This window comes from Drosophila virilis, chromosome 4 (genome assembly GCF_030788295.1).
Source record: "Drosophila virilis strain 15010-1051.87 chromosome 4, Dvir_AGI_RSII-ME, whole genome shotgun sequence".
Classification (NCBI taxonomy): Eukaryota; Metazoa; Arthropoda; class Insecta; order Diptera; family Drosophilidae; genus Drosophila; species Drosophila virilis.
In genome coordinates, this window is record NC_091546.1 from 20,206,550 (window position 1) to 20,222,113 (window position 15,564).

The 15,564-nt window shown below is 40.1% G+C and overlaps 1 protein-coding gene across 1 annotated transcript in view; it reads left to right on the forward strand.

Moving 5' to 3' along the window:
- Nucleotides 1–6,520, forward strand: part of smal (smoke alarm) — a 41,042-nt gene extending 34,522 nt beyond the window's left edge. The window contains 5 exon segments of the mRNA XM_002051321.4: nt 1,722–1,934; nt 2,135–2,367; nt 3,376–3,514; nt 3,826–4,935; nt 5,292–6,520. Of these exon segments, the coding sequence (XP_002051357.2) occupies nt 1,722–1,934; nt 2,135–2,367; nt 3,376–3,514; nt 3,826–4,907 (1,667 nt within the window). The 3' untranslated portion in view covers nt 4,908–4,935; nt 5,292–6,520.
- The last annotated feature ends 9,044 nt before the right edge of the window (nt 6,521–15,564 follow it).

Genomic DNA, 15,564 nt, shown 5'->3' on the forward strand with positions numbered 1-15,564 from the left:
GTTCTTTATGGAGTTGTATTTAAAGGTTTCTAAAAATACAAAGGCCAAAAAACAATGAGAGAACAGAGACCCCGGGGACAGACCCACAAACACAAAGAGAATTAGTTATAAAGAGCATGCGACAGAAAAAAAAAAAAATAAGTAAATGCGAAAATAAAAAGGATATGCGGCATATTTGCCATTACTTCTATTTGTACACCCTCTCCCAGTGTGTGATAAATGTGGCTCGAAATATTTTAATTATTTTAAACGTTTTATGACGACCACAAAGAGCTGAGTACCGAGAGATGCAAGATATGCCTTTGTAAGTTGGAAGCGAGCAGTAACAGCAGCAGCAGGAGTAGCAGTAGCAGTGACAACAAGGACAATGGCATTGGCGAAACAAAAGGCAGCCAAGCACAAACTTCAGAGGCGTGCCTGACGTCCAGTGTTCTCCTTGCTGCTGCTTCTGCTCCTGCTAGTGCTGCTGCTGCTGCTGCTGCTGCTGCTGCTGGTGTCCAAGAAGGCGACATAACTCAAAACAGCAGCAACAACAGCTTCACACAGTAATTACGCCATTTACTGTCTGGAGAAACGGGGTCACCCACTCAAGAAGGCATTTTTTGGCTAGCCCGGGGGCGCGTCTTGAGTTTGGGAAGTGAGGAGGGATTGCTGTGCAAAAAGCTGCTGCCACCCCCGCGGGAGCAGCTACATTTTGCTTTTGTTGTTTTGTTATGCCCTCAAGATGTTAGCGAAGATAAATGACAACACTGTGCAGCGCTGAGCCATATGCTGGAGCTGGGCTCGAGCTGGGAATGCAGAAACCTAAGCTGGGGGTATTAGAGATCAAAGTGAACGCCTGACGAGCAGGTGTTGCTGTGTTGCGCGGCCTGCAGGGCATGACAGATCTAAGCTAATAAGCGGCATAGGCCTGGGAATAAGGTCAGCGTGGAAATTGTTATGTCAGATTGTTGAAACCCGTGCAGAGCTCAGCTAAGGGTGGTCGTAGGCAGATAAGAATCATAATATTTAATAGTAAAGAGACAAGCCAAGTATAAAACATGATAAGCCTAGCACAAAATATGGACGGCAGCATTATAAGCCTATTCAAACTGGAGGTATATAGGGGTGCAGCAGCAAAGCTGCTTTTGCGGTTAGTAAGCATACTAAGTGAGAAAACTAAAATCATAATGAAGTATGAGCTAAGAATTAACAAAAACCTTATGGCACATAATGTATGGGCTGGTCAGTTAATTTTTGTGTGTGCAGTAAGTAGAAAAAACTGGTACTTAAAATACTTATATGCGCCATATGCGCAAGAATCTAAAAAAAAACCCATGCAATGCATAAGACAGGCGTCTCAATGTTTGGAAAAAATCAAACATCTGTATAAATTTAGTAATGCACGAGAAGCGACATAAAAACCCAAATGGTTGACAGGAAATGAACACGTTAAAGGTCTAAAGGTCTTGGGCAAGAAAAGCGTAGCGAAAGCAAAACAATTTAATGTGGAACGAAAGGTGTAAAAAGAAAGGAAACGAAGAAATGAAGAGCGAAAGATGATGAAGAGAAAAACTAATCATTGAAGCGCAGCTGTGTTCAAATTGAAGCGGCAACTTTTGAAGATGAAATTCAGTTGATGTTGTCCATAAATGACTATCTCTCTCTCTCTAACCTTTCACTCTTTCTCTCTTGCACTTTATATAACGTCTTGTCTCTTGTTTATTCTTTTGCTCCTGCAGTGCCCGCGATGGGAAATTTCACAGACGAGCAGGAGCAGCGAAATAATGCGCCTGGCATTGCACAGGATACACGCGAATATCCTTTGCAGAGCAACGACTATCAGCACAATCATAACAAAAACAAACTGAATGGCGGCGTCTCTGGAGGCGCCAGCAACGGTGGCGCCACCGATGCCAGCGGCAACAACAACAGCTACAACAACGGGCCGCAGTGTAAGTAACAGCTCGCTGATAAATTTAATTAGTAATTTTTTTTTTTTTTGTTTCGCTCGGCCTCTCTGCTAATTATTTAGTTGAACAATATTTACTTTTAATTTCATTCGATTGGCCAGTTCGAAAATTGTTGCACTTTGCATGTTAATTGAAATGGATTTTATTTTTTTGTGTCTGTTGTTTATTGACGCTCTTTGCAGTAATTGCGCCACGCCCCATTGATCAGGAACCGAACGAGGCAAACTTCATTGGCGTTGTCATTGTTGTTCTAACCACGATAATTATCCTGCTGGTTGCCATCATTCTGTTCATCGTGTCACGCACGAAGCGCGCCCGTGGCAGCAACGTACTCGATGCATTCCAATACAGCTTCAATCCAAACACTCTGGGCGGCAATGTCGACAAGCATCGCCCCAATGGCAATAGCATTAAGGTGAGCTTACCACACCGAACCACACCTATATACCTACATATATATCTGTACATAAAAGAGGGAGCTGTGCTGGCTGTATAGCAGGACAAATTCCTGCCTCGAATTTCACATAATTGTTCAATGTAGCGTGCAGCTGCCACGTCCTCAGCATGTGCTCTCTCAGCCATGCCGCACTTGACCAGACGCCGACCGGCATTTATTTTATTTAATAGAACTTTTCAACGGCTTCCTATATAGGGCCTGTTCCAGCAAACGGCGTCCGGCAAATGGCCGGCCAGCAATACCCTCCACCCGGCAAACCACCCTTGACTTGTGGGTGCTAAGCTTAAGTGGCGAGTGTGTAACACTTTAAAGTTGGCGAGTGTGCATGGGGAGCATAGGACATTAAATGCAACTGCTTTAAGGCAATTGCTTTAAAGTAAAGGAAATGCGATTTGAAATTACAATGCAATATAAACGAGCACTAAAATGCGATATCGAAATTGAAACAGGTATCGAACTTAGATACATTTGTATGACATTTTAAACAATTGATTAATAATGTTATTATTAATTATATATAAAAAGCAATAGCTTCAATAGTCTTCAAACCGGGTTTCTCACTATCTCTATCAGATTAAACAATCAAATAAAATTAAATTAACTTGATTATTGCACAAAATTAGCTAATACGAAAACAGATTTAAATATATAGAAATATAAAATGAAAGTAGAATACCGAAGCCAGAAAATTTGCGAGAGACCATTAACACACCCAAAGTAGAAAAAACAGGATCTAAAATATATTCTGTTACTTAAATAATGCTTTAATAGGAGCAAAGCTCCTTCAAGAAGACAAAATATTTATAAGAAATTGATGAAATGCTCACATTAAACATCTAAATGCCATTTACCCGCACACAAAGCACAAACTCCCATATATTTTCACATACCCGTCTTGTCACTATATTAAACATACTGCATTTTCCTGCTCTTTTCCAACAACCAACTAACGCACGCATATTTCAGGCCAGCGTCGACGACAGCGACTCCATTGGCAAGAACAGCCTTTACCACGAGCCCTTCAATGTGAACATGTATACGAGCGGCGTGAACGGCTACGCAGCGGTTAATGATTTACAATGTAATATGACGCCAGACTATACAGGTGTGTATGCCAAAAGCTCCCATTACCCAATACTCAGAGCACGAGCCCGAGCCCGAGCCCGAGCCCGTAAGCCTGATGCCTCAAACCCCAATTCCCTTGGCTCGCCCATTTCCGCTGCGAGCCATAAAATATGGCGCCGCCAGCAACTAATGCAAATAAATTTTTGCGGCGATTGCCAACACACACACACGAACACACACACACATAGAAACACACACGCATACACAATCACCTTTCAACCTTTGCCATTTGCCTGACTAAGCGAAATCCTTTTGCGTCTTTTGCGTTCGGTCCCCCGCGGCCAAACACAGATGTGCCTGAAGGTGGCTATGCGGTTCCCCATATGCAGGACTACATGCCGGCTTCGAAAATGGCCAACGCCGGCGGCGGTTACGTGAATGTGCGACGAACGCCGCCGCCACCGCTGAGCAGCATATTCCCCAGGCCGCCCACGGTGCCGCCGCCGCCCATGGAGAAATACTACGCGACCACGGCCATATTTAAGCCCATCAAGGGAGGCTCGGCGAGCGGCGGCGGCGGCAGCAGCAACACCAACACGGTGAGCAGCGGCGGCGGCAAGAGCAGCCATAGCAACCAGGACCAGCTGAATGGCATTTACGATGACGGCATGGGCACCATGAACTCTCAATCCACGGCACCCATGATCAATCCGTATAGCAGTGGCAATAGTGCTGCCGCCGCTGCAGCAGCCGCTGAATTTCAGCGCGCCAGAACTTACAATTTCCGCAGCTATCCAGATAATCTCTAGTTCGAAGCCTCACTCAAGTTGGCAGCAGCGGCAGAGGCGACGGGCGCTGGCAGCGATCTGGCCGCCAGCAAGCACATCAACGCCTCCACTACAATGCCCAAAAAGCCGCAGCATCTGAGCCTCAGCAGCGCCAATGGCAGCGGCAACACACTGACCGCCAAGCCCAAATACAGCCTCACGCTGCACAACAACAGGTACGCCACGGGCAACGCCAAGAATTCCACATCGATACGCGACAATCATCAACAGCAACAGCAGAGGCAGCACCTCAAGGCGCTGCGCCTGACTCGAGACGTGGTCAATACAGATGTGAATAGCTGCGCTCCGGACTACAAGCGACCGGTGCTAACAGGTCTCTCGCCCGTCGACGATGTGGGCGTTCATCTGAGCAGAAGTGCGGCGGCTCTTAAGATTTCCGCTGGACAAGCTGCTGCTGCTGCTGTCAACAACAGTGAAGCTTCGACTAACCAAACGACAACAAATGCAACTAAATTAACTGGTACTACAATTGGAAATGGAAATGGAACTGGAACTGGAAACGCAACGGCAACTGCAACTGCAACCGCAAATCCGTTGGCGAATGGTGTTATGAGAACACAAAACAACAGGCTGTGGTATCATTGATGAAAACCCCATATTAAATGGATTTGAGGTGAGTTCTACAATCATCTTACTTTGAACTTAACTGGGGAAAAGAATATATGCTTAAATTCAAGTGAATAATGCATTCAACTGAATTTTATTTTATATTTAACCAAAAATCGGAGTTGATAAATTGTTGGCATATTAAGAAAATAATTTATGTATGACAAATATATTAAACTTAAGGTTTCTAAAGGTTCTAAAGACCATTTTTATCAGATTCATTTTTAAAACTTTGCTTAATGAAATCAAACCTATTTTTTATTATTATTGTTATAATGATTTAGCTTTATACAGCAAATATTTTTCCAAAAATGTTAATACTAAAATCAATCTCTTCCCATGTTACTTTTATCCTATCAATAGCTCTGGAACTCTACACGGACATGCAACCAGAAAATACAAAATGAAATACAAGTGTTAAGTACTCGTAATCGTATCGTAAATTTTGTTAGAACCCGCCCCTCCCTTATATGGAGAGCACAACGCGTCGAACAATTAAACCCACTGAGCAAACGGAAAAGATAAATTAGCAAAAGTCGAATAACAAAGCAACAATGTAGCGTCGAATATATGCCAACGAAATGATAATGATACAACTTATAGAATACAATCTGTAAATATATATATGTATACCTAGTATATATTACCATGCGAAAAGGTAGTGGAAAATCCATATGATAGTAAAGCGAGCTGAATTTTTAATGAAAAGAATAACGAAACGAAGTAAAAACAAAAAATGGGCACTAGTTTCTCATAGATCAAATGCAATCGAGCAGAACATTAATGAAATATAAAAATAAAAAACGAATTTAAGGTCTAGCATTTAGCAACACTTATTGTTTATAAAACGAAACGAAATGAAACGAAGAAAATATAACGATATAAAAAGATGAAGTAACTAGCATATAATAATAGAGTTCAACTGATTTTTAGTACCTTTCCGAAAAAAAAAACAAGAACAAAAAAACGATAATTGCAAAACTAACTGTAAATGCCTGTACAACCCTAGACCTAAACTATATTACCCAGCCCCACAATGTTTAAGCCCCACTGTAAATTTCTGTGTATAAATTTAGAGAGAGAGAAAGCGAGGTATCCGTGAGATACATAGATTGTTTGCTTACCGAGCAGATGGAAATGCCGCGTCAAAAAAATTATGTAGAGACGTTGATGATGATAAAATTGTAACGGAATTTAACGGACCAAGAGAGCGTGCAGAGCGTCGTCGCCTAAAACCAATTAAAATGAAGTTTTCATCAATGATTTGTGATTAAATATATATTCAACTACTTAACTTATAACAAACGAGTATATTCAGTTCTTAATGCTAATTATAATTTATGCAAACGTTTTACCCGACAACAAATGACTCTGACTATAAAAATTACTATGAATAAAAATATATATATATAAATAAATAAACTATATACGAGTATAATTAATGTATTGTATAATTAATAAATAATCATGTATATGTTCCTTTTTAGTTTAATGCGCATACAAATTATCACAATACACAAGTACTAAAAGTTAAAATCGTAGTAGCTTCGTAGTAGTTAAAAAATAAATCAGCAAGTAAAAAAAAAAACAAACAAGAAAACACAACTGTAAACACCGCATTTTATAAAATATTAACTAAGTACGCGCGTTAAAATAATATTTATAAAATAATAACACCCACACGCACACAGACACTGACACTTAACACAGAACGTGCAGTTAAATGTAGTTTAAATAGTAGCAAAAAATAAAGAAAAAAAAAACAACAACAACACAGACACATACACAAGAAAGTATTTAAAATGTTTGTGCAACACCTTCGAGAAATTTTCAAATAACAAGAACAACAAGATTAAGAGAAACGAGCTAAACATTAAGCTAGACACTTTTAAAAACATATTTAAAATGTTAATTACAATTAATGAGCTGTCAAGGGCCGATCAATATAGATATACTACTAATCAGTACATATATATATATATATATTTACACATTTCCAAACTTTCTGCACAATTCTTAACTTTCCAAGTTTCCAATTGCACAAATCGTTTGCCAATACTGGCCATAACAACAGCAACACACATACACTCACACACACTGACACTTACTGCTACACTTTTCGCATGCAAATGCAGCTCTGCAACACTGGAGACACTCTCGAAACGATATGAATAGAAAATCACGAACCTACCTACAAGACTTGTATAAATTATAATAATAAACGCAAAATTAAATAATTAGTAATTAAGTTTAAATTACATTTTGTAAAAATTAATAAGCCAGGCGTAAGTGTACACTGTAAAAAAAAAATGATATAATACTTGTAATGTTTTTTTGTAAATTATGGCAAAGTTACACAGGCGAATTACTAATTTGCTGTTGCTTCGCATTTCATTTCTAGACTAGTTTAATTTCTAAATTAATTTAAACGCATTTATTACGAGTATGTGTAAATTTCAAGGCAAAAATATAGTATTAAATTATTTAAACAAAAAACAAAAAAGAAACGCTTTTATTTATTTCTCTCATTTATCAATACAACTGCAGCATTAAATATGAATTCGTTTGCAAATTCGTTGGCAAGTATAAAAGAAAGTAAAACCGAATAGATTTTATTTCAACAATGGCATCAAATTTTATAATTATTGATAGCAAAAATAATATTTGAATTATTTGAAAACACAAAATTGCATACAAAGCAATTATACACACAAAAACAAATGACAATTAACAAAATGGGTAATAAATATTGAAAGCCATAAAACAAAAGCGTGGTAAATTTAATAAAATTAAAAACAAAAATCCAAAATTGTAATATTCCTTTGTCGTTTTAATTTGATTGAGCAGAGCATATAACTGCCTTATTATAGCAGCACTAGAAGCATTATAAATAACTCTATTACAAAGTTCAATTGTGTTTGAATTTTTGGAGTTTCTATGATCGAGCACGTGCCAGGGTTTCTGCTCAGGTACATTTGTCAAGGATTTTTGGCCAGTTGAGATATTTACTTAATGTTGCAATGCTAATATTAGCTATTTAGAAAGTCAACTAAGGAAGAACAACATACAGAAATTCCTACTTTTTGCATTTCAATATAATATTAAATATTCTCGAGTTCACATTGATTATATAGGAAGTAGCTGCGTATCGATTGCTAATTGAATTGCAGTCTTAATTTGAAGGCGTTGCATAAACAGAAACTTGGCAAGATAAACAAGCCGATGGCAGCCAGTCGATTGACGCCTTTTAAGTTGCCCGCGGGCTTGATCAACCACAACATAAAGCAGGCACATAAGGCTGTATCTCTAGGGACCTGAAGCAGCGACAAGGAATAAGTCACTGTTTACTTTTACCCCGAAGACAATACATATGTGCCCGGAGGCATTAATCAGAGCACTTTACAGAACTGGGATCAATGACCGCCGTGGGGTACTGACATCTGTTTTAATTCACGCATATTTCGCATATTCCAATTGAAATTGAAATGGAAAATCGACAGCAGCGACAAAAACTCGATTGCAATGCCCAGCAACACGCAGGCCACAAATCGCTGTTGGGGAGTTGGCATTGGCAGGGCGTGTAGGCAGTGTGGATGGGTGTGCAACTGGGCCGGAGGGAAAGTGCACACATGTCGTTTTCGAAACGTTTAAATCAAATATAATAAAATAATAACGTTGCCTGCTGCGGTGCCAGTCAGCCAGCCAGAGAGCCAGCCAGGCACTTGGCATTTGCTATTTGTTGCTGTCTTTTAATTGACACTTTCGATTGTTCGACTGAATAAATGACGGGCTGGGGCCTGTCCATCAATCCACTGATTGGGGCGGCGCGCCGAGCCATCACCTGTCTGTCAGGCGTGCGTTGAAAATTAGTTGAAAGCCATTTACGAGAACCGAACCAACAAACAGCACATAAAATGGGCGAAATGTTTGTGATTTTTTTATTTGTATTCTATTTATTCTATTTATTTTATTTATTTTTTTTGGGTTTTTGGGTGGGGAAAATGCGTGAAAAGTTCTCTCAATTCGTCAAATTGTCATTTGGCTTTTGAGTTGAGTGTTAAACGATTTTATTCTATTTATTTTTCATTGCACTTTTCGGTTTTCCGTTGTTCACTTTACAACACTTCAATTTGTGACGCTCGTCGTTGGTCCTTTTTTTTTGCTGTTGTCCTGAATGACTTTATTTATCGCATTATGTGCGTGGGCCATCCACAAACATTGGCGAAAAGGGTTGGCCTGCCTGTTACAATCGTGATGGGATTGTGGTGCGAATTTTGTACAGTTGTCAACTGAACGCGACGACAGAAGCACTCCCATCTATTTGAAATTGTGGGTCGGACATAAAAACGCGTGAAATAATCATAATTATGGGCAATATGGCGAAAATGTTGGCCAAACTCAAGGGTTATACTGTCACGCCCAAAAATAAAAGAGCCAACTGTCTGTGACAAATGCGTGTCAAGTGCGCGGCTGCAAAATGCGAAAGGCTATGTGACAAATCAATTTTGGTTGATTTCTGGCGCAAATCATCTGTAAATCGTTAATTGATTAATCACTAAAAAAAAAACTACACAATGCTTGATTGACACTCGGATAGATCTGTGAGTTTCAAACCATTTAAGAATTCAGCACACATCAAAGTTAAATCGATATGAAGTACATTTTGTCCTGTTTGGGGCGCGATCCTCAAAGTTCGTCCACAATATATATATTTTATTCATTAGAATTACAATCAAAAAGAACGTTTTTTCATATTTCGACTAATTATGCCAATATATCTCAGAGCAAAAAGAAATATTTATTAAAAGAAAAATGATTCTTATTAATTTTTCCATTCTTTCAACAAATAAGAATTGTTCGTTTAGAGAAGGGTTTGTAAATGATTTCCGGCAGTAAAAAAATAAGAATTGAATATTCTTTGTTTACGGATTTCTTTCAAAATCCATAGATTTGTTTCAAACATGAAGATTAAAGGCATTACATAGTTCATCTAAGATAATGCCCGCTGATACGCATGTATTCCGCAAAACAATATCTCATTCCAGTCAAAGAGAATCTTGGCTCAACTGGGGAACCATTCGGCGGCTAGAGCTCAGAGCATCAGCTGCTTGTGCCATATCTGGGTATCATCATGGATATCCTATTAACTAGATACAGCAGCTCCCTACTAAGCTGTCTGGACAAATACTTTAATGCTGCAGCACAAAGTCCACAACGTAAAAATTCAGAAATATGTTTTTTATATGCCTCGCGAGCCTCTCCAGCAACTGTGCAAATAAGTAAAAAGTAATCCTAATTACAATTGCTAGTTATAAATAAACATGGACAAGGCGAAAGTAGCTAGCGGCACAACAAAGCCAGACTGTGCCTGGGACTAGCGCTGGGTCTGGATCTGGATCTGAATCTGGTACTGAGAATGATGACGACGTCATTGTAATAATGAAAATCCCCAAACAAGCCATAAAAGGGATAAACGAAACGAAACGAAACGTAATGGAATGAATGAATGAATGAATGAAATTTTCGGCAAGCTGCGAATGTGACAGAGTAGCAGATTTGCGCTGCTACAAATGAACGGAGAGGCAGTTGAACAGGCAGACAGACATACAGGCAGACAAGAACCTTCAGATGGAGTCAACAATATGTTGCGACCTGTGCAGATTTTTTAGTGGTTGCTGCTGCTGCTGATGCTGCTAGGCGCGCTGCTGGTGGTGGTGGCTGTTGCTTATTTTTCGCCAAATGTTTGTTTGTTTTTCCGCTTAAGGATTTTAATAAAGCAAATCGCTTAAATAGCTCAGCCGAGAGACTCGCAGCTCATAATTACAAATGTCAGACGGCTGCAAAATGAAAATGTTTGAAATCTTTTAATGCCCAGGCAACACACACACACACACACCCCTCGCCAAGCAAACTAACCAAACCCAGCCCAAACCGAGCCCAAACGAACCCAACCCGAATCGTTGAACATGCAATGCACCTCTGTTAAAAACATATATTCCTGACGTACCCCTTTTGACTTTTGCATTGAGGCTTCAACAATAGGCCGGATCGAACAATGGGCAATAGCTATATACCCTATAGCCTGGTCACAGGCATTCAGAGTTGTCAACTGCTCTGGCAAGTCCAGCAGAGTTGCCCCCAAGTTGCTTATCAAGCGTTAAATTGCAGCAATTTGACAGTTTATCGTTTCAGTCATCGTCGCATACTCATTGTCAAAGACAATGCCAGAGGCTCTCTGGTATTTGCATAGCGCAACGCTCTTCCCCTCAAGAGTTAACCCCCGCAACTGCTGCCCGGCGTTTTGCCTAAAAACAAAGTACGAGTTAAATGTCAAATTGTCGCCCCGCTGACGGCTGCCGTTGCAACTAATGCAATTCATGTGTTGACTGTTCCACAGCATCTATCTCACTCCCTAGCCCAATCATCTCTCTCTCTCTCTCTCTCTCTCTCTCTCTTTGTTTGCTTTTGTTTGTATTTGCGTTTGGCATGATGTCCTGGCGAATGTCCTCTCTGTCAATTTGCATGTTACCTTGCATTTGTATTGGCATTGAATTGCATTTTGTCTTGGGCTGCACCACTCCCGCCGCCCACACTCTTTCGACTATGAAACTCTCTCTCTCTCTCTCTCTCTCTCTCTCTCTCTCTCTGTGTTTGTGTGTGTGTCCTTATCAACTGCTGCTTCCGGCCGCACGTCCTTGTCGACTTCCTTTTGTCTGTCTGTGTTTGTATTTGTGTATTTGTTTATCTAACTATCAAAGTGCTGCGTGCTGCTTGCATAACTCGAGATTCGAGTGTGTTAATTGCTGGTCTGCCATGCCCCTAGCCCCACTGTCGACGGCTCTGCGGCGCTCCCTTAACCAGTGTCCTGCATCCTTTGTGTTAACATTTCCATTGCAGTTTTAGCCCACTTATCTATTATTTGGCTTCTCATCTCTGATAAATGTGCACAAATCATGTGCTGGCTTTCAGTGTACTTGCTGCAGTTAGGTTGGGACCAATTAGCAAGCACTTTAAGTTACTCAAGAGATTAGACTTGATTATGCGATAGGTTAAAATGTAATCTTAGAAAAGGGTAATAACCTAATACTTCTCATATTAACAATTTTAGGAGTCGTTTATTTGTTGCTTAAGAGCTTGCAATCGAGTTGAGAGACAGACGGATGGACAGGGCTATAAGTATAAAACGGACTGAATGTGGTTCTGCCTGACTGCTGATCAAGGTACAGGCCAAGCCTTAATTTTACTTACTAATAATTCATAATTTTATGAAAATTAGTTCGTCAATCGATCGGTTCGAAATCTTAGCTGAAGCTCTGTAAAAATGTATTTTATGCGTATTTCTCACTTTTCGGAAATTTGTTACTACTCAGTGGAAAATGTGCGTCAAAGATTGTATGTGCGGGAGTTAAGCTTAATATAGAAATCAATGCGAGCTTTAACGATTTTGAACTGGTATATGAACAACCTTTTCTTTACATATGTATCTTATCGATTTCAAATTTTATTTTATATAGGGTGCATTTATCTTTCAACTATACTTTCCAGCCTATAAGCTCCTTTATCTCGATAGCTTAGTGTGCAGCTTTTTAAACCTGTAGCCTACTTTTGTGTGCGTGTATCTTGAGGAATGGCATACCCTGGGTTAACTAAACCAAAACAATTGGCCAGACATGTGGTTAACTGTAAGTGGTTTAGGAAGTTAAGATCCTATTCAGTCGACGCGCACTGCTTGGTGTTAACTAAGCTGCCTAAAATTTATTTAGGTAAATTTGGGCTTGCATCGATTGGAGCCAAGTTATAAAGCGTATAGAGTCCACTTAACGACAACAAACTAATTGAAACTTTGTCTAATGCCTGTTTATGGCACAAACAAACTGAGACGGCGCTAGAGCCGAGTTGAAGCGTGGGACTTCGTGTGAGAGGGTAAACGGCTGATGTGCCAGATTATAAACTGCAACCTAAGACTTGGCAATAATTTGATAATTTAATTACACTTAACCTCGTTGAACCGACGCGCCATGCCACGCCCCCCAACTAACCTAGCATAATTTATGCAACTGCTAATATAGATGTGAGTGTGTGTGTGTGTTTGTGTGTTTGTGTGTTTGTGTTGCTGTTGGTGTTGGTGTTGCCAGCGACATTTTGCTTGTAGAAACGCATGCATAAATAAGTTCTACATAGGAGCCGTGCCGACGCCTGTCTCCTGCCCCTGAGCACACCCTTTTACGCAGTCCACCCCCCTTCTCTCGGTCACACGCTCTCTGCTCCGCATTCAATATGTGCGGCATCCACATAATTGTCGGCCATGTATCTTACGAATGCAAATTAGATGCAAATGTTAATAATCTGCGTGGATGAATTTTAATGAGCAGCCAAAGTGTTTTGGCGACTTGTCTCCGACGTCAGCGTCGACGTCGACGTCAACTTCGCTGTCGCCGCCACCAGAAAGTGTCAGACATGCATCAAGGATTAGCCCTGACCAGCCGGAGGTTGTTGTTCTTGTTCTTGTTCTTGTTAAAGATTTCTCTTTTCCAGCGAATGACAGCTGGAAACGTGCCTCATAAACGGTGCATAGGTAGGCTAACCCTTGCCGCTGCTTGTTACGTAGCCAATTTAAAGTTGGGAATTTTTATGGGCCTCAGTCCCCCCTAGCCTAGACTGGCCTAGCCAAGCCAGCTGTACGGCCAGACATCAAGTGGCTGCGGCTAATTAACGCTGCTGTTAAGACGCCGAGCAGCCAAGTGCGGCGGCACAATCACGTGCTCCTCTGGATTCAAAGACTATCAAAATTATGTTTTCTGACACTTTTTCGAGTCCAAATTTAGACGGGTCGTCTGCATCATTTCCTTTTCATTGCCTTCTGCGTGCTGCTGGGTCTCGGCACAAGGAACTCCAAAAATGAAAACAGATGTTGAAAATCAGTTGCACATTAAATGCTGTTCATGTGGAAACTTAATTGTGTTGCCACAGTCAACGGCACAACAGTCCCTCGATCTGTCATTTTGCAACTCGGTTTGATTTGCGGCAAGTGTCGCACAGCTCTCGACAGCTTAGGGGTTGCCGTTCCAGCGTGCCATTTAGGTGTTTAATATTTGCCAATAATTTTATATATATAAAACGTTTATTTGGCTCTCTTTCGCTTGTTTTATATACAGTACATACATATATACACATATCAGTAATATGAGTTTATTTGCCCACAATAGAGGCGACATATGTTTGGAACTCCTGCAGTGGACGTGGTCAGTTGGGAGTCGAGGGTATTTATAATGGGAATTGGCGACTGCCGCTGGAAATTGAAATCGATGACTGCTAATGATTATTATGGTAGAGCCCTTATCGCGAAGAAGGAATGGAAATGAATAATATTTTTAGCTCTTGCCAAGTTGAAATCGTCAATATACCAATTATCTATCTGAATCTTTATCTATATATTTATCTATATCTATACCTATAGCTATATATATGTCTATATCATCTAACACTCTGTTTCGCTCTTCTCCCACAATATATTTCTTTACCTTTCCGAAACTGAAAATATTTCTTCTCTTTGTTTCGCATTCTCAAGCGTTTCGATTACCTAGAAACCTCGCTTAGCTAATGATGCGCTTATCGCAGGAAACTATTCACATATGTCCTCACCATATGACCACCTCATGCAATTTTCTCGTAATCGAACACTCAATTAAATTGCATTACTGTAATTTCTGGATGGCAACAGAAACGCATGAAATTTTGAACATACGCCGCGCACATGATGCATTCCCAGATCGATGGGTGCTGTGGCTGTGCGCTCGGGGTTCAGAGTTGTTAAAGATGTGTGCAATAACTGCGCAATATATCAAACAAATACACCTGGGACTACCCAGTGAGTGCACCCGGGGATGTTTGGCTCGTGAGCGTGAAAAAAAAAAAAATAAAATAAAAGGAAAACAAAACAATGGAAAACTCCAAATGGACATGGAAAGGGAATGCAAACGAAAATTTTATTTATATGCGATTTGATGGAAATGCAAGGGGGTTGGGTAAAGAAAACAAATAAAAATAATGGATTGAATCAAATTTTGGTAAAGAGTCAGTGGGCGAGATGAAACCCTAGACTCTATTGAGTCTAAAGTATGCAGTTGCATCAGCGACGAGAAAAACAACAAATGACAACAAATGTAGTGCAAACAATGGAGGGGAGTTGTCCAGGCAAACAATTCACAAGTGTATCGTCCCCCACGAAAACGCGACAAAGGCAAAAAATTAAAAAGTTATGCACAGTAGGCCGACGACTAAATACCCTTACCGATAACAACACATATACTTCTGATGGGCAATTCAGCTTTAAAACTATTGTTTCTAATGTCGATAGTTTCAGCATAGTCATGAAATTCTAAGACCTTATAGAAGACAAACTCGGAGACAGACGTGAAATTCGAAATTCAGCTTTTGATACTGACCAATAATATATATATTTATGGTTTCTTGGTTCAGTGATGACTCCTTCATATGTTTGATAATACCCTTTGTAAGGGTGTATAAAAAAAAAACGACCTTGTAAAATCGGAATGTCACTTTAGTCCAATTCTCGGATGTTGTTCTGCTTCGCCTTAACCACTTCCGTTTTGTTGTCCAAAAAACCATGAGCATT